Raw genomic sequence first — 23672 nt, forward strand, 5'->3', positions numbered from 1 at the left:
CAGAAAGCGCCCGGTTACATCATACCACACCGAAGTAGTTCAGCCTATCGGACTGAGAATTATTCAGGCAACTGTATTTCAGTCTGCGAAGTGCGGTCCAGTGTGCCTTCAGTTTCTAGTGTTTGGAAACAGAGCCCAAGCACACGTTGACGTCATTCTCCGCAGAGCTGTGACAGTCCACGCGTGACCTGCGCAATTCCCTTTCTTCGACGTGCGAGTGTCCAGAAGCGCAGAAACCAACACCCGAGTTTCCGACCGGCCCAGGCGTGCGAGGGAAGAGAGGGATAATATTAACAGAACGTCTCAATTATCAGTTTAATGACTTACTAAACATCTAAAATCAAATACTGCATTAAAATGAGCCCTCATCTCCTCTCTCTCTCTCTCTCTCTCTCTCTCTCTCTCTCTCACACACACACACCAGCTTGCCTGTGGAGAAGAACAAGCCAAGATCACATATGAATGGCAAAATTGTAGATGAAATTTCAAAGCAGGATGATACTGGTGAAATTGCCTCATGTGGGTAGATGAGAGGATGAAAATGAGCTCAAAGTGGATAAATGAATGACTGAGAAACTCTCTAGTGAACATTCACACTTTCAATTCAGATAAATGCATGAGAGGGTGAAAGAGGGTTTCCTGGAAGAGGATTTCCTGTAGAGTTTGATCAGGCAGTGCAGAGGTGAGATTCCTCTCTATCTCTATTCCATAAAGACTGGGAAGAGCCAATCACACCGTTTCACTGGGAAATCAATAGGACACTGATGTCTCTCTCCATCTCTCTGGCAGGCTCTCATTCTTTCTCCACCCCCAACCACCCCTCACCACCACCACCACCACCACCTCCCCAGTGTAATTTAGGAAAATACTCTTCAGGTTAGAGAGACCTTATTGGCAAGACCAAAGGCAAGTATATTACAGCTGAACTGATTTGAGAGGGCAAAAGGGGACAAGAATGCATTAAAAAGAAAAATGGCAATTTTTACTGTATTAGAAATGTGGGATTAAAAACGTAAAAATCAGGAATACTTGCAAGTTACCAAACAGATACATCTTTTTTTTCCCTTCATAAAGACACGATTTTTTTTTTCTTAAACCAAAAGTGGGTTATAGGTATACAAGGGCTCATTCAAAAAAAGGTAAGCTTAAATACTAGATATTGCATCCTCTACATGACATGTTTAATATTGTATCCCTAAAAAGAAAAATAGCTATTTTTGCTGTATAAGAAATATAGGATTAAAAATAATAATAATCAAGAATACTGTATATTGCAATTCACCGAACCGTTGCATGTCGTTTTCAAGCCGTTGCATAGTTAATTAACTGTGGAAAAATCTCATAGAACCAGGCTTTTTTCATTTTTTCAATTATAATAAATTAATGTTTTATTATTGTTTTCATAACGAACGGTTTATTGCTAGTCATACACAAGATTGCTTTCGTTCACTAAAATGTAATGTGTATTGCATCCTCTGCGACGACTGAGCATCATAAAACATAATTAAGCATAAAAAAAATAACCATCATTCCGCGATGGCGTCATTATCGACTCATCTCTGCCGGGACTCGAACCCGGAGCCTCTGGATTAGAAGTCCAGCGCGCTATTCCATTGCGCCACAGAGACTGAGCCACATGATGCAACGTAAAGCGAGGTCATATTCTGCATCAGTACCGTATCCTGCAGCATCAGGACCAGTGTACTGCTCGTGCTTGTAAACGCGTCACGTCCCGCTAGGGGGAGCGCGCGCGCCTCTTGTTTTGACGTTGTGCAGCCATGGCGCCACTGCCTTCCTCCGCATCCGAAAGCAAAATAAGCATGGCTTATTGATCAATTCTTGAAAACGACTATCATCCAGAAATCTCAGCGACTCTATAAAACATCTATGTTATTCAAATTATTACGATAACTCAAACAAACGCTAATTATTTCGCGTGGTTTACTTTTAATAATCAACTGTAGGCTACCAGCGTTATTCTGGACAGAAAAAAAAACAAAAAAACATAAGAGAAATGAATAACATTACCTAAAAAGCGCCGTCTTTTATGTATACCCGGTTTTCAGTAGTATAGGTTAATTATTTGTTTTTTGTAGAATAAGCCCATTATAGATTAAATATCCTGCCAGGGTTTTTCAAGCTCTAGAAAATATTCGTTAATTGTTAAAGGGAGCTAGGCCATGCATAAATGCATAAATATCCATTTAGAGTGAATACAGTAAACATGATATTATAAAGGCGTTAAATAATTTGTTCGTATAGTAAAAAATTTAAAATAGGACACTATTTATGCTATTTTGTGAATTCTTTTCACCATTAGAGTAGCCTACTGTTCAGTGTGCAAACCTTAAGTGAAACGTTTTGTACATCACTTTTCACAAATATTATTACAAAGGCACTTTGCAGAGATTAGTGCAATGCAACCCCCAGGAGATAAAGACCATGGCCTACCGAAACTGCAAGGAAAGAGATATATATATATGTGTGTATGTGTGTGTATTTATTTATTTTGTTTTCAAAAGGATATCTGGGGTCCCTAGATCTCAGTTTGAAAACCACATAAACCAACCAGACGCAATACTTAAACTGAACATGACTTGTTTATTCTTGAGCACAAGTGGAAGGGCATGCCTTCTAGTTTCACATGCAGATAAATATGTTATCTCCTGATTTCGTTTTTTAGTGAAGCGGAAAGGAAGTGAGGAGTTTTTCAGTAAACATTCAGTGTAGTGACTTCATGTAGTCTGTAATCCAAACCAATCCATTTTACGACATTACCATTTAAATGAAAAAAGCCCACAGCAATCCTTGACATTATCATTCAGGTGAACAAGATTTCAAGGAGAATGATTTAACCTGTGCAGCCAGACTTCAACATTTGTGTTTATTTAGAATACTAACAATATTCTAATCGCTCTCTCTTATTAGTGGTTTCTATGAAACATCTACATTACCATTATTATGACACACAAAATGCATTGTCTTAAAAACAGTATCTTTATAGATGCTACAGGAAATTGAGCAGAGAGAAACGGTACACGATTCATACTACAAACTTCACCTCTTCTTTTAACTTCTTATATAGTCATGCTGGGAGGAAAGCACAAAACTACATTTGTCATATATACCCCTCAGTCTAAAGGTTTAATTGGCCTTTAAATCACCGAAAGTGATTTTATTTAACTGAAATCAAGCACAAGTCAACATTTTTGGAAATACTGCAATGACACAATGAAACAAGACAAATGTTCAGCCCTCTCCTTATATGTCCATATGATTGCTGTAAAGTTTTTAAATGCCAATTAAGTGGTATGCCCCTCTTTTTCAGTTAAGCAATGTGCAAGGCATGAAAAACACAGAGGATAGTTTTTGGGTTGATATTTATTTAGCATATTTTATATGAATCAAGTTGGTCCTTATAGGCCACTTCTTAGACAGATAAACAAAAGAACACAACTTCGTCTAATTCCATGTCTTCTTCATTTGTGCGTCTCACCCAGTCCTGTCATGTCCATGGATTTACATGGCAGCAAGACCAATCGATGTGAGAACAGTCAAAGCAATGACAATGTAGCCAGAACGATAGACTTCAGGAATCTTAAAACCCTTCCCAAGATCCCATAACTGCAAAAAAGAGAAAAAGAGAGATTTATATCAAAGTATGATATGATATATTTGGGCACATAAATAAAAAAATCAGAATCAAATTAATTACATGATATGCTGAATAATAAATCAAAATAATATCAGTATTTGCTCAGAATAGTCTTATAAAATGATATTTCATTATTCTGGCAGATGAGGAAAACATTGAACAAACATTAAAAAATTCTGTAAAATATGCTAATATGATATTTATTGGTAAAATCAAAATCTTATTAACATTAGAAATGTCTAAACTGCCACTTTTTATCTATTTAATGAATCCTTGCTGAATAAAAGTTTTAATTTCTTGATAAAATAAATAAATAAATTCGTTTTATTAACCCCAAACTATTGAACCATAGTGTCTTAATTTCACACTTTGGTCACATTCAACTGTTTACACTGTCACGAGTCATTATCAGCACGAGTAAATATGTGTATGAATGTACCAGATGACGGATGCCGTTGAAAGTGTGGAAAGCCACTGGGAAAGCCAGAGCAAATTTGCTGAAAGCAAGAAACTGGGGCCCAAAGGACATGGAGTGAATCAGATCAAGGTAATGTGGGTAACTCTCAGGTAACACCAACGCAGCAAGTGCAAACGCAGAGATTCCTGAGACCAAAAAGATCAACATCATCATTTTATATTAATATGCAAAAGACCAAATCTATAAAGTTTTAGTACACATCACAGCTATAACAACAACGAAGAGGAAAGACATCACTGGAAGCACTTTATGGACGATTAATGGAAACTCTGACAGCCAATCAGAATATACCTAACTTTAAAGTTCTTGAGCATTTAAAGCAATAGACAACATGACCGTTTGCTTATAATAAACAGAAGGTTACCGTTATTGTATATGCTAATATATTTATCATTTTGTGGTCCTGTAAACACATTATCAAGACAACTTTATATTATAGCTACCTGAGCTTAGTGCTACTCCTGTTCCTCTGTGTGAGATGGACAACATCATGGGGACTGACCACCTGAAAACACCAAAGCCATTAATCCATCGACTTTTAGTGACATTTCATTTATAACTCACCGCAAACCAACATCCTCACACGTCCAATCCTGTAGATTGTATGATCAACACACTCCAAGAAGCAGAAGTGTGAACACTCACTGGTAGATGCTTATATGAGGTGAGACAGGTCGGTTGAGTCGTGTGTTTTTGTTCCAAAACTTGTCCATTTCCTCTTTTGCTGTAGTTCCCATAGGAACAGCACTGAAAAGAAAGGAACAAAAGGAGCTTTACACATTAATATGAATTCTTCAATTGAAAATATTTAACGAAAATACAAGTATACTTACTGTCTGTAGAGTACGGCTAACTGCAACCGTGATGAACACAGACCCTGCCGGGCCACTGTCCTTTAACACAAAGAAGTAACGCCTAATATGGTTAATCCTATAAATCATTGATATATGTCAAACTGTGTCATCCAATAAATGTGATAAGACTCCAGAGATAAGCTCAGACATATGAAAATTAACGTTACATATTAAGTAACAAACAACACAACACTCAAAGTTTTGATATTTTCGATTTTGATGACAAGAACTTTACAGACAGTATGAACAAACACAACTATTATCATTCTGAAAATTTGATGTTGAAATAAAAATAAATGCACTGACTGATAATGAAAACAAAAACATGAAGTATAGACATGGTTATAAAGATTTTAGTAGATCAAAGGGCACTTGTTACATTTACGACATGTTTACAACATCAACACTGCCAGATAATATGGCCTCAAAAATAATGTCACAACGATTAATTTCAACTTAAACAAAAGAAAGAGCAAAACTGTCACGTTTTAAAAATGACATGTTCGTACTGACCTTAAAAGCAACGCCATGTTTTGGAGATTGAGTCTTCGGACGTGACGCAGCAGGATGTTATGTCACAAAAGAGTTCACAGGCCGCCGCCATTTTGGTAAGGTCATTACAAGCGGTAAGTGAGGTCATTGTCAGTTTAGGCCAGGCTATGTAAATAGGTATCCTTGATTATATTTATTTTCGGATCAAATAATAATAGTCGTAAATAAAGTTATACTTACCCATTTAGATTTTTTTTTAAATTAATCTTCATGTTCACAGTTTAGGTTGCATTGTGAATTAAGATAGAAAATATGTCAAATTAATCACTACGAAAGCTTGTTGAAAACTTTATTGAACTGTATTGTATATTGCTTATAAGTATTTAAATAGAGTCACAGAATTATATTGATAGTAACATTACAACAGAATTCTAATAAATTTGCATAAAACAAGTACCAACAAAAAGCTTTTCATATTTGTACAGTACCTAAAATTGCAAATACATATTTGAATCATGTACCACATTTCACACACAAGTGGAAAAGAAAATTAACTCCAGCCTAAACGTTTTCAATTCACAGCAAAATCAATTCAGTAGAAATGTAATGATCCTGAAACCTATAGCTATTAAATCACCAATTTATTGAGGATAATGATATTTAGGATACATAATGTAAACAAATTATTCCCAGTTCATGTACATACTCAATCAAAGACACACACATTCATTCTTACATGATAAATGTCACATGATTGTTTGATTCTTTATTTGTCTCATTACCTTTCTACATATCTTTTCCAAACAGACACACACAGCAGCAATCATGCACAGAGATTGCATATTCTTGTTAATAGTAGGTCTCTCTTTCCACCCAGCCTGGAAATGAAAGACAGAGAGAGAAAAATTAACTAACTGAATTAAAACGATGCATGCAGGAAAAAGCTAATTTCACATATATTTAATTAGTACCAAGATGTTATTCATAAAGGAGTTTTTATTAGCCAAGTATAAATAAAGAAATAATTTAACTAAAACTGAAATTACAATTAAAACCACAAAAAAAAAAAAAAAAAAAAAAAAAAAAAAAAAAAAAATATATATATATATATATATATATATATATATATATATATAATATTTTTCATTTTAATTTAGTTTAACTTGATGTACTAATATATATAAACAAAAACAACTAAAAATGATAAAAACATCAATAAAAACATCATTATTGAGATTATTGACATCATTATTGACATAAACAAAATTACTAAAACTTTAACTGAAATTAAAATGGAATGGAAAATGTAAAAATAAATCTAATTCAAGAGATGAATAAAAACCATATATAACTATACATATATCTCAATGCTATTAAAATAACACTGCTCAGAAAAAAAATCGGTGCTCACCTCCTGGATTCCTGCGCAGGATTAATTTACGGATCTCATCATACACAAAGATTAGCAAACTGTATGGTAAAGCACAGAACCACCACATAACCCTGTAAAAGGAATAGGAAAATTAGAAAGGAAAAGGTGAGGACAGGGGGAGCAAAGAACATAAACTCTTCTAGGGAGCAGAAGTGTGTGTCCCTTACTTGAGCGGGTACATCCTCAGGGCAATGTCCATTCCAGGGCAGTAGGACAGGAAGGCTGCCAGAGCCGTCTCAGTAAACAGTCCAAAAATGAGAATCCTATTCCTATAAGTGCACAGGTTAGAGAACAGCCTTTAACCGAGACGTATGCAAATATCACACTCTTGAATGCGCTCATAAACATGCACAAACACATACTGACTTCATGCCCTGTTGGAAGACAGAGTTCCTGCGTGTCTTGCAGATGATGAGGTCGGCCCACTGCACCACCACAATGCTGGCGAAGAACGAGGTGTGACAGGTGAACTCGATGACCTTACGCTGCTCGTAAGTCTGAAAAAAATATACATTTATATAGAAACATGATGAAATGCATACGTTTCAAAAATAGCGAACATTATTCACTCATGTAATTGTTGTTAATACATATTAAAAACTGTCTAAAGCCGCGTTTCCACCGCAGGAACTTTACCCAGGAACTAGGGACTTGGTCCGGTACTTGGTGTGTTTCCACCGCAGGAACCAGGAACTAAATAAAAGTTCCGGGTAAAAAAATGCCCCCCAGAAAGTCCCTGCTGGCGAGGTGGTACTTTTTTAAAGTTCCGGAACTTTCGGGGGCGGGACTTTGGCGCTAAACATGCTGATTGGTTGAGTTCACGCAGCATTGGTTGAGTTCAACCACCATTTATTCGGATCAACATTTTCAAAATATTACTGTTATTGTGTCATGAAATGTAATTTTAAAAGTATTTCAGGCGAGAATGTAGTTGTTTGAAACTCAAATCTGTTGTTTATTTATAAAGACAGCGCCTATTTAAAAATGTGTTTCGCCGATCTCGTAGACGGTGAGCTCCACTCGATCAGCGGGAGCTCAGTCCTCATGTATCCGCAGAGAGCAGCCTCTCCTGGGATAGACCTTCTGATATGCGCCGCTGGCTCTGATGTGTCTTTAGTGGTTAAAACATAACATATAATTCAGCTGCGGGGTAAATCTAACAGGTTTTCTTTGGTCTGTATTCAATTTATCTATATGTAAAAATGAAAATAAAAAGGCAAGTCTATATAATATTTCTTTCATTGTAATGGCTGTACGTTACACTTATCCCTGAACTAAGTACATTTCTGCAGCTGTTATTATGTTTAAATGAAAATGAAAGGAGGCAGTGGTATTTTATATCCTATTTCGTTTTATTGTAAATAAACTGAGGGGAAAATTGCAGTAGCCAAAGCGATCTGAGTTCACGCAGCATTGGTTGAGTTCAACCACCATTTATTCGGATAATTTTCAAATATTACTGTTATTGTGTCATGAAATGTAATTTTAAAAGTATTTCAGGCGAGAATGTAGTTGTTTAAAACTCAAATCTATGGTTTATTTATAAAGACAGCGCCTATTTAAAAATGTGTTTCGCCGATCTCGTAGACGGTGAGCTCCACTCAATCAGCGGGAGCTCAGTCCTCATGTATCCGCAGAGAGCAGCCTCTCCTGGGATAGACCTTCTGATATGCGCCGCTGGCTCTGATGTGTCTTTAGTGGTTAAACATAAAATATAATTCAGCTGCGGGGTAAATCTAACAGGTTTTCTTTGGTCTGTATTCAATTTATCTATATGTTAAAATGAAAATAAAAAAGGCAAGTCTATATAATATTTCTTTCATTGTAATGGCTGCATATACACATTTCCCTGACCTAAGTACATTTCTGCAGTTGTTATTATGCTTAAATGAAAACGAAAGGAGGCAGTGGTATTTGATATCATATTTCGTTTTATTGTAAATATACAGTAGGGAAAATTGCAGTAGCCAAGACGAGCTGACTGAAGTTATCAAGTATCATATATATATATATATATATATATATATATATATATATATATATATATATATATATATATATATATATATATATATATATATATATATATATAGAGTATATAGTTACGCTGCTGTTTATAGATTTACCGGACTTGCGTAGTTGCAGACATCACACTCCCCAGTCGAATGCACAAAGTCTGAACTAACTACCGAGGATGCACGTCCAAAATCAGCGTACTTTTTTTTTTTTTTTTTTTTAAATCAGAGGTACTTTGTATTGAGAAACGCGCGCAGACCTACGTCACCAGTCATTTGCCTAATCTACCCGGTACTTTACACCGCGGTGGAAACGCAGAAAGCAACAGGTCTGGGGGGAAAAAAGTTCCTGGGAAAAAAAGTTCCTGGTAAAAATGTTCCGGGTAATTTCGGTGGAAACGCGGCATAATAATTAGCAGTTTAAGCCTGTTAAATGTAGAAAACTATGACTTATTAATAAAAACAAAATATTCTGGATTAAAAGATGGCAAAAAGAATGTTCCTTTATGTAGACTTCACATACTTTAGGAATTCACTATGTAAATCTATTTTATTTTGTACAAATGTATCAAATTTCAAATGACAAAATGACCATTTAAAATTTTTGTCATTTTTCCAAATTACAATTAATCAAATAAACCTATCTGTAAACATTACATTGTTACAAAAAATAAAGTCAGATAAATGCTTCTTTTGAAATGACTATTCATCAAAAAATGCTAAAAAGAGAAGCATGCAAGTTTCGACAAAAATATTAAGCAGCACGACTGTTTTAAAAATTGTTAACAATAAGATTTTTTTTTATTTTTAAAAAAGCTAATATATACTTATAGATATAAACATATATAGAAAATATAGACTTGGAAACATTCCTGGAGGATCATGTGACACGAAAGACTGGTCTAATGATGCTGAAAATTCAGCTTTGCATCAAAATATATTGAAATAAATAACAGTGATTTTAAATTTAAATACTTTACAATATTAAAGTTTAATAAATTATTATTTTTTAAATAAATGCAGCCTTGGTAAACATAAGAGACATATATCAAAAACAGTAAAGGGTAAGAATACTGTTTCTTACTTATTGCATAACTGGTAAGGTATTATTGAAGAACTAAGGTTCATTATTCATTAACACTTAACTCACTACTGTTAACTATGAAGGAAGATGTGTTAACTTATCAGTATGTGATACAATTTTATGATTGTGTTAAGTAACAGTTAGCTAATCAATAACTAATGTATTATTTCATACCATCTGAAGAACTACTGTGTCTGTGTATGTGTGTGTGTACGTTTACCCATTGCTGTCCGTAGGTGTCCTCCACGTCATTAACTGAACGATCGTCCCAATCCAGTCGAATTCCCAACAGTGTTTGAGGCAGAAAGCCATTCTCAGCCATGATCACAAAATAGGTGAAGAATCCTCCCAGCGCCTGGATCATACCTACACACAAATAACACAAATATAGATGCACGGCTAAACACAAATACACAAACACATGTGATTGCTTTTATCCCTGCAGAGCATGAAAAGCTATTTTATTCACAATATTAATCAGAAGCACGAAGCCTGTTCACCCCTCTCAGATTTCTAAAGTCGTTTTTCATTTACACTTGTGCAAAATCAATTTCTTTGAAAAATAAGTAGCATTATTGAGGATAAAAAGGTGTTTGCACTTAGCACAGAAAAAATGACACTGTCTCGTATTACACATAAAATGAAGTAATAAGTAGATAAAACAGTTTTTTCCACTTTGATCATGTCTTTTCTTGCCTACCGCGCCAAGTCAACCTAGTAACCCATCAAAAAATAAGTGCATGATGCCTCGGATGATCATTTGTTTGCACAAAATAAATCTTCACAGACTACAAAGTTTACAAGAATTAAGTTATAAAGGGCATGTGTGTGTGTGTTTGCTGATATCTGTGTGCAAGTGCACTTGAGGCTGACCGATCTGTCCGTAAGCCATGCTGATGAGCCTCTCATTCACCAGCTTGTCAGTTTTAGGGTTTCGGGGCTGACGCTTCATAATGTCACTCTCTGCCGACTCGTACGCTAGAGAGATCGCAGGAACCTGAGAATGAGAGAGAGAATGATGATGGTGATGACAAAGACGCTTATATGTGTGTGCGTGTGTGAGTTGGTCTGGTGTCTGGTGCCCGAGGGTTTGATCACACTTGACAGGAACTGGAAGTAAGACTGAATGCACACAAGTCTGAGTGTGTGTATAACACACCATATCAGTGCCAAGGTCGATGCAGAGGATAGTGACGGTGCCCAGAGGCAGCGGCACACTGGCGAGGATGAAGAGCAGGAAGGGTGTGATCTCTGGGATGTTACTGGTCAGCGTGTACGCAATCGACTTCTTCAGGTTATCAAAGATCAGACGACCTGACACAGACACAAATTTTATCTTATCGAATATTATATATATAATTTGTATTAATGCAATAAATACATTGAAAGAAGTATTTTTTTTTTTACATTGTGTAAGTCAGGCCAATACATTTAGAAATTTGAAAGAGAGAAAGCAAGGAAAATTGCAATGCTTCATTTCTTTTGTCCTAATACTTAATATTCCTTCTCTATCTTACCCTCTTCCACCCCCGTAACAATTGAGGCAAAGTTGTCGTCCAACAGGATCATGTCAGCAGCTTGCTTGGAGACGTCAGAGCCAGAGATTCCCATAGCAACGCCAATGTCAGCCTTCTTCAGAGCAGGGGAGTCATTCACCCCATCACCTGTCACTGCCACTATAGCACCCTGCAGCCAGAGCCAGCCAATCAGAATCAGAGTCAAAGGCAAGTCAGCCAATCAGAATCAGAGAAAGAGCTTTCAGAATTAAAGACACTTCAGAAAATCAAAGTCAGTGTCAAAAAGTCTTTCAGGAAGACTGTCAGTCATTAAGTTTACACTACTGTTCAAACATTTTTGGTCATTATGGTTTCATGTTTTTTAAAGAAGTCTCTTATGCTTACACCAATGATGCATTTATTTGATCAAAAATACAGTAAAAACTGTCATACTGTGCAATAGTATTATAATTTAAAGTAACTGCTTTGTAGTTAAATTTTTCTATTTTTAAATGTAATTTATTTTCCTGTAATGACAAAGCTGAATTTTCTGCTGCTCAAGTTCAGCGTCACATGATCCTGAAGAAGTCATTTTAATAATATTTTTGTGGAATACAGAGTTTAAAAGAACAGCAATTGAAATATAATTATTTTGTGACATTCAAAATGCCTTTACTGTCAGTTTTGATTAATGCACCTTTGCGGAGTAAAAGTATTAAGTTCCTCTTAAAAATGTTAAGTTACTGGCCCCTTTCCATTGTAAAATAAACAAGTCACAGTTACTGTGAATAGTGCATTATGACAATGGCATCAGTAACCAAAATATTGCTTTTTTTTCCAACACCATGAAAAAAGCACTTTTAAGAAACACCTGCTAAAATTAATGTAAACATAATAATTCCAAAGTTCAGATATTTCAGTCTAGCTTGCATTCTGACAAATTTGTCATGTGTAAAACATCTAGTGTGTGATATTTTAATATTCAAAAATACACAAATACCCACACACACACGTTTGTTTTTGTGAAAGTGGGGACATCCCATAGGCGTAATGGTTTTTATACTGTACAAACTGTATATTCTATTCTATGGCCCTACACCAACCCTACACCTAACCCTAACCCTCACAGGAAACTTTGTGCATTTTTACTTTCTCAAAAAAAAAAAAAAAATTCTTTATGATTTATAAGCGTTTTGAAAAATGGGGTCATGGGTTATGTCCTCATAAGTCACCCTCTCCTTGTAATACAGAGTTGTGTCCTGATATGTCACAAAAACAAGAGCACACGCACACACACCTGTCTCTGGCAGCCTTCCACGATGATGAGTTTTTGTTGAGGTGAAGTGCGAGCGAACACGATCTCTGTGTGATTCCTCAGAATATCATCCAGATACTCGGCGCTCATGTCCTTCAAGTCTGAACCATGAATCACACAGGCCTTAGCGTCTCTGAAACGCACACACACACACACAGAATAGTGCCCAATTCCATTATCTGTGAAGAAGCAATAAAAGCAGATAAAAATCCCCTTCAGATTTAGTTTACACACCCAGTAGTTTATGTTTATGCACCCAGACTCTCAAGCAAACACTCAAAAGAGATAGATTCACACACACAGACCTTGGATTGACTTGGCTCAGAGGTATATTAAGTCTTTCAGCGATATCATCCACCGTCTCGTTGCCCTCAGAGATAATACCCACGCCTTTAGCAATGGCTTTAGCGGTTATAGGATGGTCACCCGTTACCATGATAACCTGTAAAGATTTTGTCATCTATGACATCGGACACAAAATGCTGAACTGTAGATTAATGGATGGAGGGAACCTATAAATGGATACCTTAATGCCTGCGGAGCGGCATTTTCCTACAGCATCTGGCACTGCGGCGCGAGGCGGATCGATCATGGAGATCAAGCCCAGGAAACAGAGCTGGTTGATCGGGAAATTCACATCTTCACTATCAAACTCAAACCCCCTTGGAAACTGTGAGGGAGAGAGTAACAGGTGGCAGAACCCTGAAAGAGACAGAGGGTAGAGAATTAAATGAGGAAGGAAAGAAAGAGGAAAGGAAGGAAGGAAGTACTTACCCAGAACCCTCTCACCCAGTCCGCCCAGCTCCATGTATGCTCCCTGAAACGCGTCCTTCCAGTCCTCATCCATTGGCAGTTCCTCACCGTTGATCATTATGGTACTGCACCTGCATTACCAATCACCAAATAATCAGTTATGGATTAAAAACAGCATGGCTGTCAATGATGACAGATATTATTGCTTTATATATATTTCATTACAAACAGCCAAAATATTTTTACAGTTTTTTGGTTAACAGTAACAACACTACAATAATCACATATATTAATAATAAGCATTGAATTAAGATGAATCGTTCAAGCTTGTATTAATCAATAAAAAGTATGGCATCTCATCATTAATCACAGTTATTGATTCATGTTATTTCTGTTCTATATATGGATCCACTGTATCTAGCTCTGGTATTAATTACCTGTCCAGAATCCGCTCTGGGGCTCCTTTCATCACCAGCAGGTGTCCAGTGGGACTGTCTTCTATCTCATGAATAGACAGCTAAGAGAGAGAGAGAGAGAGAGACTGGGATTATTTATATCTTAATCGATTTCTGTATGACATCGACATGATTTGTTTGTTTAATATCTTTATAGCTATGGCTGTGTGTTGCTTGTAGGTGTACCTGGTATTTGTTAGTTGAGTTGAATGGGATTTCTGACAGTTTTGGGTTGTTGTCTCTCAGAATCTGAACACACCCGGACGAGAGCTCAACACACTTCAACAGAGCAGACTCTGATGCATCACCTGATGTGTCCCTCTACAAACACACAGCAATCACTCACAATGTCACAATCAAACAACAGTAGAACAATCCCTCATCTAAATTCAAATGTACACTGCTGTTGAAAAGTTTGAGGTCTGTGATATTTTTTTATGCTTTTAAAAGTCTTGAAGTCTCTTTAAAAAAAAAAAAAGTTTCTATAAAACCTGACATTTTTAAATGTCATTTATTCCTGTGATGGTGTGATGATTAATTCAAAAGCTATTACTCCAAAAATCATGCAAATATGCTGATTTGATTATAAATGTTGACAGTTGTGCTGATAAATGTTATTCTTTGATGAATAAAAAATATGCATACTTGCTGAAGAAAAGTTTTAATTTCAAATAATCTAATTTTTATTGACTTACAAACTTATGAATGTATTTGCACGAGGTGTTGTGTATTATTGTACCTTGCGCACAGGAATGTTTTCTTGTCCAGGTTTGAAGACAGCACGGTTACAAAGTCCTGCCACTCGAGACAGAGAGAACCATGTAGGAGAGCTTTTATCGAAACAACTGCCTACACACACACACACACAGACAGAGAGTGACATAAGAAAAGAAGACCTTTGGTCAAATGTGCTCAAACAGACGTACAGATGTATGAACAGATCACAAGGAGAATGAATCCTGTAAATGTTCAAAAGATATCAAAACACTGCCGTTTCCCAGATGCTTTTCATTCAAAGTGACCTAACATATGCTAATTACTGGGACAGTGTCCTGTGGATTATTGATAAAGTGATTTGCTTAAGGACACTGGAACTGTGATCAGAAACTGTAATTGATACTGGAAGCTTGCATTGTATTCCAACCAGGTATTTAAATTTTTTTTCTGTTTGCACTGAAATTGAATATGCTGCGGGTTCTGAATCTGACACAATCAGTCAGATCATATTTGCAATTGATTTGTGTGATGACCAGACTGAAAATCAAGTCACTCTTCATTGGTAATCTCTCCATTTTATAAGCAGTTAACCACTACGATGAAACAGATTTGTTGAGTTCAGAACTGAAGTGAGACCAATTTGTGAACAAATCATGTGTGAACTGATTTAACCGATTCGTTGACAAGATCAGAAGAATGATTTGTTCACAAATCAAACATCATTACTCTCAGCGCTAATAAGAATTAGGATAAAGATAATAAACAAACACTTGGAATATAATACATGGGCTACTTTTATTATGTTTTTTTCATTATGGAGTATTATTTTAGACCTGTGTGACCTAACGACTTTCATTGATTGGTCTGTGGATCTTAAAGCATTCTAACCTGATTGGTCCTCGGTGGTGTCGGCCTCGTGGATCTGGTTGTCAAACCACATGTGAGCGACAGTCATGCGGTTCTGAGTCAGGGTTCCAGTTTTATCCGAGCAGATGGTGGAGGTGGAACCCAGAGTCTCCACGGCTTCTAGATTCTTCACCAGACAGTTTTTGCGAGCCATGCGCTTAGCAGTCAGCGTCAAACACACCTGAGAGAGATTGAATGGAATTAAAGGAGAAGATGACAAAGTGTCATGGTCTGTCTGCTTTTGTGGGATTGTAAAAATCGATGAAAGAGGGAGTCTAACAAATAGAGACGTATAAAAAATATAAAGAATGAAAGGTTGAGAAACAAACTGCGGTGCATGTGTGTGTGCTACTGTTCAAAAGCTTGAGGTCAGTAAGATTGTTTAGTGTTTTGAAAGAAGTCTTTATGCTCACCAAGGCTGCTTTCATTTGGCACAATATGAAATATTAAAATGTGAAATATTGTTACAATTTCAAAGAACTGTTTTTTATTCAAATATATTTTCAAATGTATATTACTGTATTTCTGCAATGGCAAACTGGATTTTCAGCAGCAGTTATTTCTCCAGTCTTCATAAATCATGATGCATTTTTCCCCAAGATTCTTTGCTGACTAAAAAGTTCAGAAGAACAGTATTTATTTATAAAACACTAAAATTGCCTTTACTGTGACTTTTGATCAATTTAATGTGCCCTTTACTAACCCCAAACACTTGAATCCTAGTGTATATGAATGTCGCGGTATGTGTTTGCATGAGTGTCTCACCGTAACAGTAGCTAGCAGGCCTTCAGGAACATTGGCAACAATGATACCAATGAGGAAGATGACGGCCTCCAACCAGGAGTAGCCCAGAATGATTGACAGGATGAAGAAGGACACGCCCAGGAAGATGGCTACACCTGTGATGATGTGAATGAAGTGCTCGATCTCCATGTTGATTGGCGTCTGACCCACTTCCAGACCGGACGCCAAAGATGCAATGCGGCCCATCACTGTACGATCACCTGTAGAGATCACTATGCCATGGGCTGTACCTGCACACAAAAATCAACCAATTCATGTGAGAAAGTAAGAACTAATAAATGAACAAATGAATGAATACAAGAAGGAAGGAATTTAAAGAACAAATTGAGCATTTCAGTGAATGAACAAATGAACAGTCAAATATGCAAATGATTATGTGTGAATGAATAATGTAATGAATGAAGGACTGACCTTCCACACAGTTGGTGGAGAAGAAGCTAATGTTTCTGGTCTCCAAGGGATTTTCATGAGTAAACTCCGGAGAACGAGTCTGAGGCTCTGACTCTCCAGTGAGAGAGGAGTTATCCACCTGAGAAAGACGGACAGTATAGTCTTTCTGATCTCAGGCTTCTTACTAAGACTATAGGTTGATAAACAAAGCTGATCTCAGATCTGATGTCTTTCTCTTAATGTCTATCTACCTTGCAGCCGCTGGAGGAGATGATCCGAAGGTCTGCTGGGATTCTGTCTCCACCCTTGATCTCCACCAAGTCTCCCTGAACCACCTGTTCTGCATTTATCTGATATTTCTCTCCATCACGAATCACCAGAGCTTGCTGAAAGAAATAAAGTCCATTTCAAAGATCCTCAAACATGATGATGAAGAAAAGTTATTTAGGGAAAGGCCTGTAACAGTGAACATGTCAGAACAGAGTTTGTAATATGTAACCTACTCTAAGAAAGAAACACTTTCATGTATATCTGTTTAAGTGTGTATATTTATAGATCAGAATCAGAAAGAGCTTTATTGCCAAGTATGCTTGCACATACAAGGAATTTGTTTTAGTGACATAAACACCGAGAAAAAAAAAATTGGCAAATAAATAAGTGTATAAAAAATTGCTATAAATGATAATGGAATAGGATTGAGTAAGATGTAAGATAGGGATGTACTAGGATGGAGGGGTAACAAATAAATATAAGGATACTGCACAATTCTATTGCATAAGTGGGGAACATTTAACTGTTCATGAAGTAGATTGCCTGGGGGAAGAAACTGTTCTTGTATCTGACTGTCCTGGTATTTGCAGCTCAGCTGGCGAAGGAAGTACAACCTTTGTTGGGCTTTTTTCACAATGGAGTCAATGTGATTGTCCCGCTTCAGGTCCTGAGAGATGGTGGTTCCCAGGAACCTGAATGACTCCACTGCAGTCACAGTGCTGTTCATGATGGTGAGTGGGGGGAGTGCAGGGGGGTTTCTTCTGAAGTCCACGATCATCTCCACTGTTTTGAGCATGTTCAGCTCCAGGTTGTTAAGATGATAAGCCACTTTACCATGGAGCCATTTTTGGTTATTTAACCATACAGATTATTTTTTTAAATGACCATTTTAGTCTATTAATAATGATGTTATACTGCATTTAATCTAATTTAATTATACTTAATAAAGCAATTTGGCAAAAGTCTAGTCCCTGTCTTTAACATTGCTGTTTATTTCTTTGATTTACTTCACCATATTTATTCTCTGTATTGTGAATTTCTGTACTGTATAAACTGTCGCAACATTGTACCCAGCATGCCAACAAAGATAATTCTGAGAGAGGGGGGTGGCGGGATGACATGTGGTTTCTTTCATAAGTTAAGAAGGATTTACATACATTTATATAAATCATACATTGGGCTTTTAAATGTTGAAAGGGATTTACATGGATTTATGTAAATCATATTAAACATTGCTCATAATGGTTTCCATTTAGGATTATTTACATTTACATTTATTCATTTAGCAAACACTTTTATCCAAAGCAATCCACTGCTGTTATCACACTAACCTGAGGCACCATATTTTTGAACGATTCCATGATCCGGGAGCTTTTGGCTTCCTGATAATATGAGAAGCAACCGGTTATGATGACCACAGCAGACAGAACCACACCGAGATACAGCTGCAGTAAACCAGAGAGAGGGAGACACAGGTCAAGGGTCAGGGGGCTCAAAACTACACACATTCTTTTTCTTTTTTGGCTCTTTTTTTTTACATCTGTAAATATGATGAAGATAAAACAACAACAACTGGTGTACAAGTAGTGTACAAGATATATCCTATTTACATTTTGCAGTTTGTTTAATTTATGCCATCATTTCTGAGTCTTAAGGCTGAAATGGATCTGCCAATTTTAGTGGCCAATGTTCAAAACCATCTCATGGGAGCCTACCTTCCACCACAAAATTGTCCATGTTTTAACCATTTTTCATGAAAAATAGACTTAAACATGGCAAAAGAATAGCACTGTCAGACCATTTACCGTATTTTTTGGACTATAAGTCGCACCTGAGTATAAGTCGCATCAGTCCAAAAATACGTCATGATGAGAAAAAAAAAACATATATAAATCGACTGGACGATAAGTCGCATTTATTTAGAACCAAGAACCAAGAGAAAACATTACCGTCTCCAGCCGCGAGAGGGCGCTCTATGCTGCTCTGTGGTAGACTACAGGCGCAATGAGCAGCATCTCTGGCAGCATAGAGCGCTCTCTCGCGGCTGGAGATGTTTTCTATTAGTTCATTTCTCTTGGTTCATGTCAAATTAATTTTGATAAATAAGTCGCACCTGACTATACGTCGCAAGACCAGCCAAACTATGAAAAAAGTGCGACTTATAGTCCCAAAAATACGGTAAATACACACACACACACACACACACACTGTCAGTTTAGAATGTGTAACATGCAAAAATGGTGTAAAGGAGCAAACACAGTTAAATGATCCTTATCTTCACATTTTCATTTATCACTGACCCTAAACTATCCCACAAGCAGCTGGGAGCTCAATCCACAGACTGGGACTCATTCATCAAACTGGATATGGGACAGCAGAGCTAAAAGAAATGTATCCTCCTCGCTCGCCAGAAATGTGCGCAGCAGGTTTTAATTCCCCTCTGGTGGAGTGAGACCAATTTAACTCATCATTTTTGTGGTTTCCTCTTTTAATCGGCTTAAATATGGATTTTAGAAAACTTAACGATTTGTAAAAAGGAACTTGCACAGGTATTATTTAAATATTAGGACACATGAGTACTTTTAGTCCTACTACTTTTATGAATTATACTGTATGAATGACTGATTTGTGATGCCAGCATCTCCTTATAATGAGGGTTGTTTCAGATTTGAGCAATGAGTAACTGGATCTTTTAAATAGGAAACTGCTATTAGTTAAATGCTAGAGACAAACATACAGTATGTGATCCTGGAGCACAAAACCAGTCATAAGTGTCAATGTTTAGAAACTGAGATTAATACATCATCTGAAAGCTGAGTAAATAAGCTTTCGATTGATTTATTGTTTGTTCAGACAATATTTGGGCGAGATACAACTACCTGTATTTGAATATCTGGAATCTGGAATCTGGAGTGCAAAAAAATCTAAATACTGAGAAAATTGCCTTTAAAGTTGTCCAAATGAAGTTCCTAGCAATGCATATTACAAATAAAAAATTATGATCGAAATCGAAAATTTTGACCCATACAGTGTTTTTTTTTTTTTTTTTGGCTATTGCAAAAAATATACCTCAGCTACTTAAGACTGGTTTTGTCAGGGTCACATATGGGTACTTACGCTAATTATTATGAATTGTAATGTTTATTAAGAATCGTATAAATGATTCATGTGTGTCATCAACATATCCAGCTTTTCATAATGAAGCTTGTTTCAGATTTGCTCAGTAAGAAAGAGGGATTCTTAAATATTAACTCCTTCACAGCTAGATGAAGAATTGTTTTTAAATGCACAAAGCTACACTATAGCACACAACAAGCTCAAATAACATTTGGACTCAAATAACAGGATCCAGACAGATTTAAACCTGTGTCTCTTTCATGAGCACCAAAAGTCAGTGTGTCTGGAACAGGCCACAGCTCTCACAACAACTTACAGTCTTACTGGCTGCTTAATAAGCTCTCTTACTCTCATGGCTGGATAGTAAGTGCACTCACATTGTCATTGACAGGTTCATCCTCAGTGGCCGCTTGAATTCCGTAGGCAAAAAAGCAGAGGAATGCGCCGATCCAGAGCAGGATGGAGAATCCTCCAAACAGCTGCTTACAGAACTTTACCCACTCTGGTGTGGTGGGCGGTGGGGTCAGTGCATTTGGACCGTCACGGGCCAGAATTTCTAGCGCTCTCTTATGGGTCAGACCCTAGTGGAATGGAGGCAAAGTTACTCAAGATTTCCTGAAGCAACTCAATTATAACAGCAAAACAATTACATTTATTTATTATATTTATTTAGCTAAAACTGTTTCCCCCCCACAACTTATATCATTAAATAATATATATTCCAAAGCCTTGTTTAGGTTGCCGTGGGTGTGCAGCTCGAATGTGCGGCTGTGTAAAATGTCACCACGATTTAAAAAATATCCGATTCATTACTGGAAATGTCGAGGGTAAAAGTTAAGATGACTCACTCTGGCGAGGTCAACTCCATAACGAGTACTGAGCTCATCTAGAGACAGCTTATGGTCATCCTGTAGAAACACACATACTGTAAGAACATCAGATATACAGTAACACAACACTTCATGTTTGCCAATTAGTTGGACCATCAAAATGTATCACTTTTTTTAGATTATTTCATTGTTTGATTTCTAATTATCATCTCTTACTCTCTTACACACACACAAACACGTTTCTTTTTGTGAAAAATGGGGACATCTCATTGGCGTAATGGTTTTTATACTGTACAAACTGTATATTCTATCACCATACACCAACCCTACAACTAACCCTAACCCTCACAGGAAACTTTGTGCATTTTTACTTTCTCAAAAAAAACTCATTCTGTATGATTTATAAGCGTTTTGAAAAATGGGGACATGGGTTATGTCCTCATAAGTCACCCTCTCCTTGTAATACCTGTGTCATACCCATGTCATTATACAGAGTTGTGTCCTGATATATGTTACAAAAACAAGAGCACACACACACACACACACACACTTTCTCTCTCTTTTTTCTTGTACACTTATGCACAGACACAAAATAAAAACTTCTTACCAGTGAAACCTCTTTCTTCAGCTCATCTAAATCTTTATCTTTCATCTTTCTCTTTCCTCCCGTGTGAGCAGCCTCAGGGTTGCTTTCATGTCCAGACTGAGAGACAGAGAGAGAATAATACCCAGAGAATAAAATTGTATTGCTTAGATCTTGTTCCTTCATAGCTTATACATACATATATAAATATATATATATATATATATATATATATATATATATATATATATATATATATATATATATATATATATATATATATATATATATATTTTTTTTTTTTTTTTTTTTGAATTTCATATATATATTTTACATATGTGACCCTGGACCAAAAAGCCAGTCTTAAGTGTCAAATTTTCCATTGTTGTATTGTTTATTAGGATCAGAAAATATTTGGAGGAGATGCAACTATTTGAAAATCTGGAATCTGAGGGTACAAAAAAATCTAAATACTGAGAAAATTGCTTTTGAAGTTGTCCAAATGAATTCTTAGCTATGCATATTACTAATCAAAAATTAAGTTTTGATGTATTTGCGGCAGGAAATTTACCAAATATCTTCACGGAACATGATCTTTTATATCCTAATGATTTTGGATATAAAAGAAAAATTGATAATTTTGACCCATACAATGTTTTTTGGCTACAGCTGAAAACATATCCCAGTGACTTAAGACTGGTTTTGTGGTCCAGGGTCACATATATGCATATATATTTACATATTGCTATCTAGGGTAAACAAACAGTATTAGTATTAGTGCACACTAGTAATACTGAGCTCAGTTGAGATTTTTCTTTCTTAAGGGTATTTGCATCATGTTTGCACAAATTTGTTAATTAGTCAGCTGAATGTTTTGTAACTGAATAGTATTTTTTCACCTGAACTATAGCTCAGTACTGTAACGAACACCATAATATGAACTCAGTCATAGTTATGTCTTTATAACTACATATGACATGCTATAGTGAAACTATGAGAGTTCTTTGACAGTGTTATCAAACACTGAGAGAGCTTGAGCATATTGGTTCATGTAAAGTAGTGTCTTTGGCAGGAAAGTGTGCTGTGTGCTGACACACTAGGAACAGGGTGTCATGGAAATCACCTGGTCCTGTCACTCTTACTCAGCTGTGACTGTGCATGTGTGTCTGACACGTGTACGAACGGAACAGTATGTGGAACAGAGAGAAGATCATTCATTACATCTTACATCAGACCTCTTTTCTGAATGAATTCATATTAATACCAATCAAACATAAACCAACTTGATCTATCACACCTCTCAGTCTCATTATGAGCATACAGACAGCATCACATCAGTAAAATAATTAAATACATACATACATATATATATAACATTTTAAAATTCTTATTAAAAGTAGGATTTGTAAAACACAGTTGTAAGTACACATGTTGTTTAAACTTTTTTAAACCTTTTTTTTATTATTTACTATGTCATGACAACAAGACTTTATTTTTACATTATAGCAATAGTAAGAATATAAGTTAGCATAATTGTCATAAAAAAATAATGTCAAAACATGAATAATTTGAATGGTTTAAAAAAAGAAAATCTTAAATGGAAATTATAATTACATTTTTGTTCTTTCAGTTTTGTTTTGACACATCACCCAAACATTTCTTTGTGAGATTCACCTTCCATCTACTTTCTGTCACTTATCTCCCACACAAACATATTCCTCCATAATCATGCTGTATTCATAAGAAACGATGTGATACATTATTTAAGGGTGCACAGCACTCATAACAATCTGTGAGAGAAAGAACGAAAGCCGGCGAGAGAAAAGGATAGACAGAATAATTGATGAAGCACCACAGGAAGACACACTCACCCCTTTTCCCATGTTCGCTGATAATGAACTAGCACCTAGATTTCTCCCACTCTCCCCTCACACGTGTGGAAGACACTGGTGGCTTTTTTTGGAGGTAACATACCCCTTCCACACACACACACACACACACAGCCTGTTCACTCCCCCCATTTGTG

The 23672-nt window shown here is 36.3% G+C and overlaps 2 protein-coding genes and 1 non-coding gene across 3 annotated transcripts; all 3 read right to left on the reverse strand.

Annotated features, from left to right (window-relative positions):
* Positions 1-1554: 1554 nt before the first annotated feature.
* Positions 1555-1628, reverse strand: trnar-ucu (transfer RNA arginine (anticodon UCU)). Its single transcript has one exon. It is a non-coding gene; the product is annotated as a tRNA-Arg (tRNA).
* A 1735-nt stretch (positions 1629-3363) lies between these two features.
* On the reverse strand, positions 3364-5603 carry LOC127935063 (succinate dehydrogenase cytochrome b560 subunit, mitochondrial). Its single transcript, XM_052532656.1, has 6 exons — positions 5501-5603; positions 4967-5026; positions 4779-4880; positions 4577-4638; positions 4095-4258; positions 3364-3624 (listed from the first exon to the last, which is right to left on the reverse strand). Exons 1-6 carry the CDS (start codon positions 5515-5517, stop codon positions 3520-3522), a joined length of 510 nt encoding a protein of 169 aa, XP_052388616.1. The 5' UTR covers positions 5518-5603; the 3' UTR covers positions 3364-3519.
* A 211-nt stretch (positions 5604-5814) lies between these two features.
* Positions 5815-23672, reverse strand: LOC127934746 (sodium/potassium-transporting ATPase subunit alpha-2). Its single transcript, XM_052532319.1, has 24 exons — positions 23518-23672; positions 21671-21766; positions 21082-21141; positions 20611-20814; positions 18448-18561; positions 17098-17232; positions 16868-16985; positions 16418-16686; positions 15635-15833; positions 14769-14878; positions 14216-14350; positions 14012-14091; positions 13596-13705; positions 13348-13523; positions 13127-13263; positions 12804-12954; positions 11528-11696; positions 11170-11324; positions 10884-11007; positions 10231-10376; positions 7278-7408; positions 7079-7180; positions 6891-6982; positions 5815-6357 (listed from the first exon to the last, which is right to left on the reverse strand). Exons 1-24 carry the CDS (start codon positions 23527-23529, stop codon positions 6329-6331), a joined length of 3054 nt encoding a protein of 1017 aa, XP_052388279.1. The 5' UTR covers positions 23530-23672; the 3' UTR covers positions 5815-6328.

This window comes from Carassius gibelio, chromosome A2 (genome assembly GCF_023724105.1).
Source record: "Carassius gibelio isolate Cgi1373 ecotype wild population from Czech Republic chromosome A2, carGib1.2-hapl.c, whole genome shotgun sequence".
NCBI lineage: Eukaryota > Metazoa > Chordata > Actinopteri > Cypriniformes > Cyprinidae > Carassius > Carassius gibelio.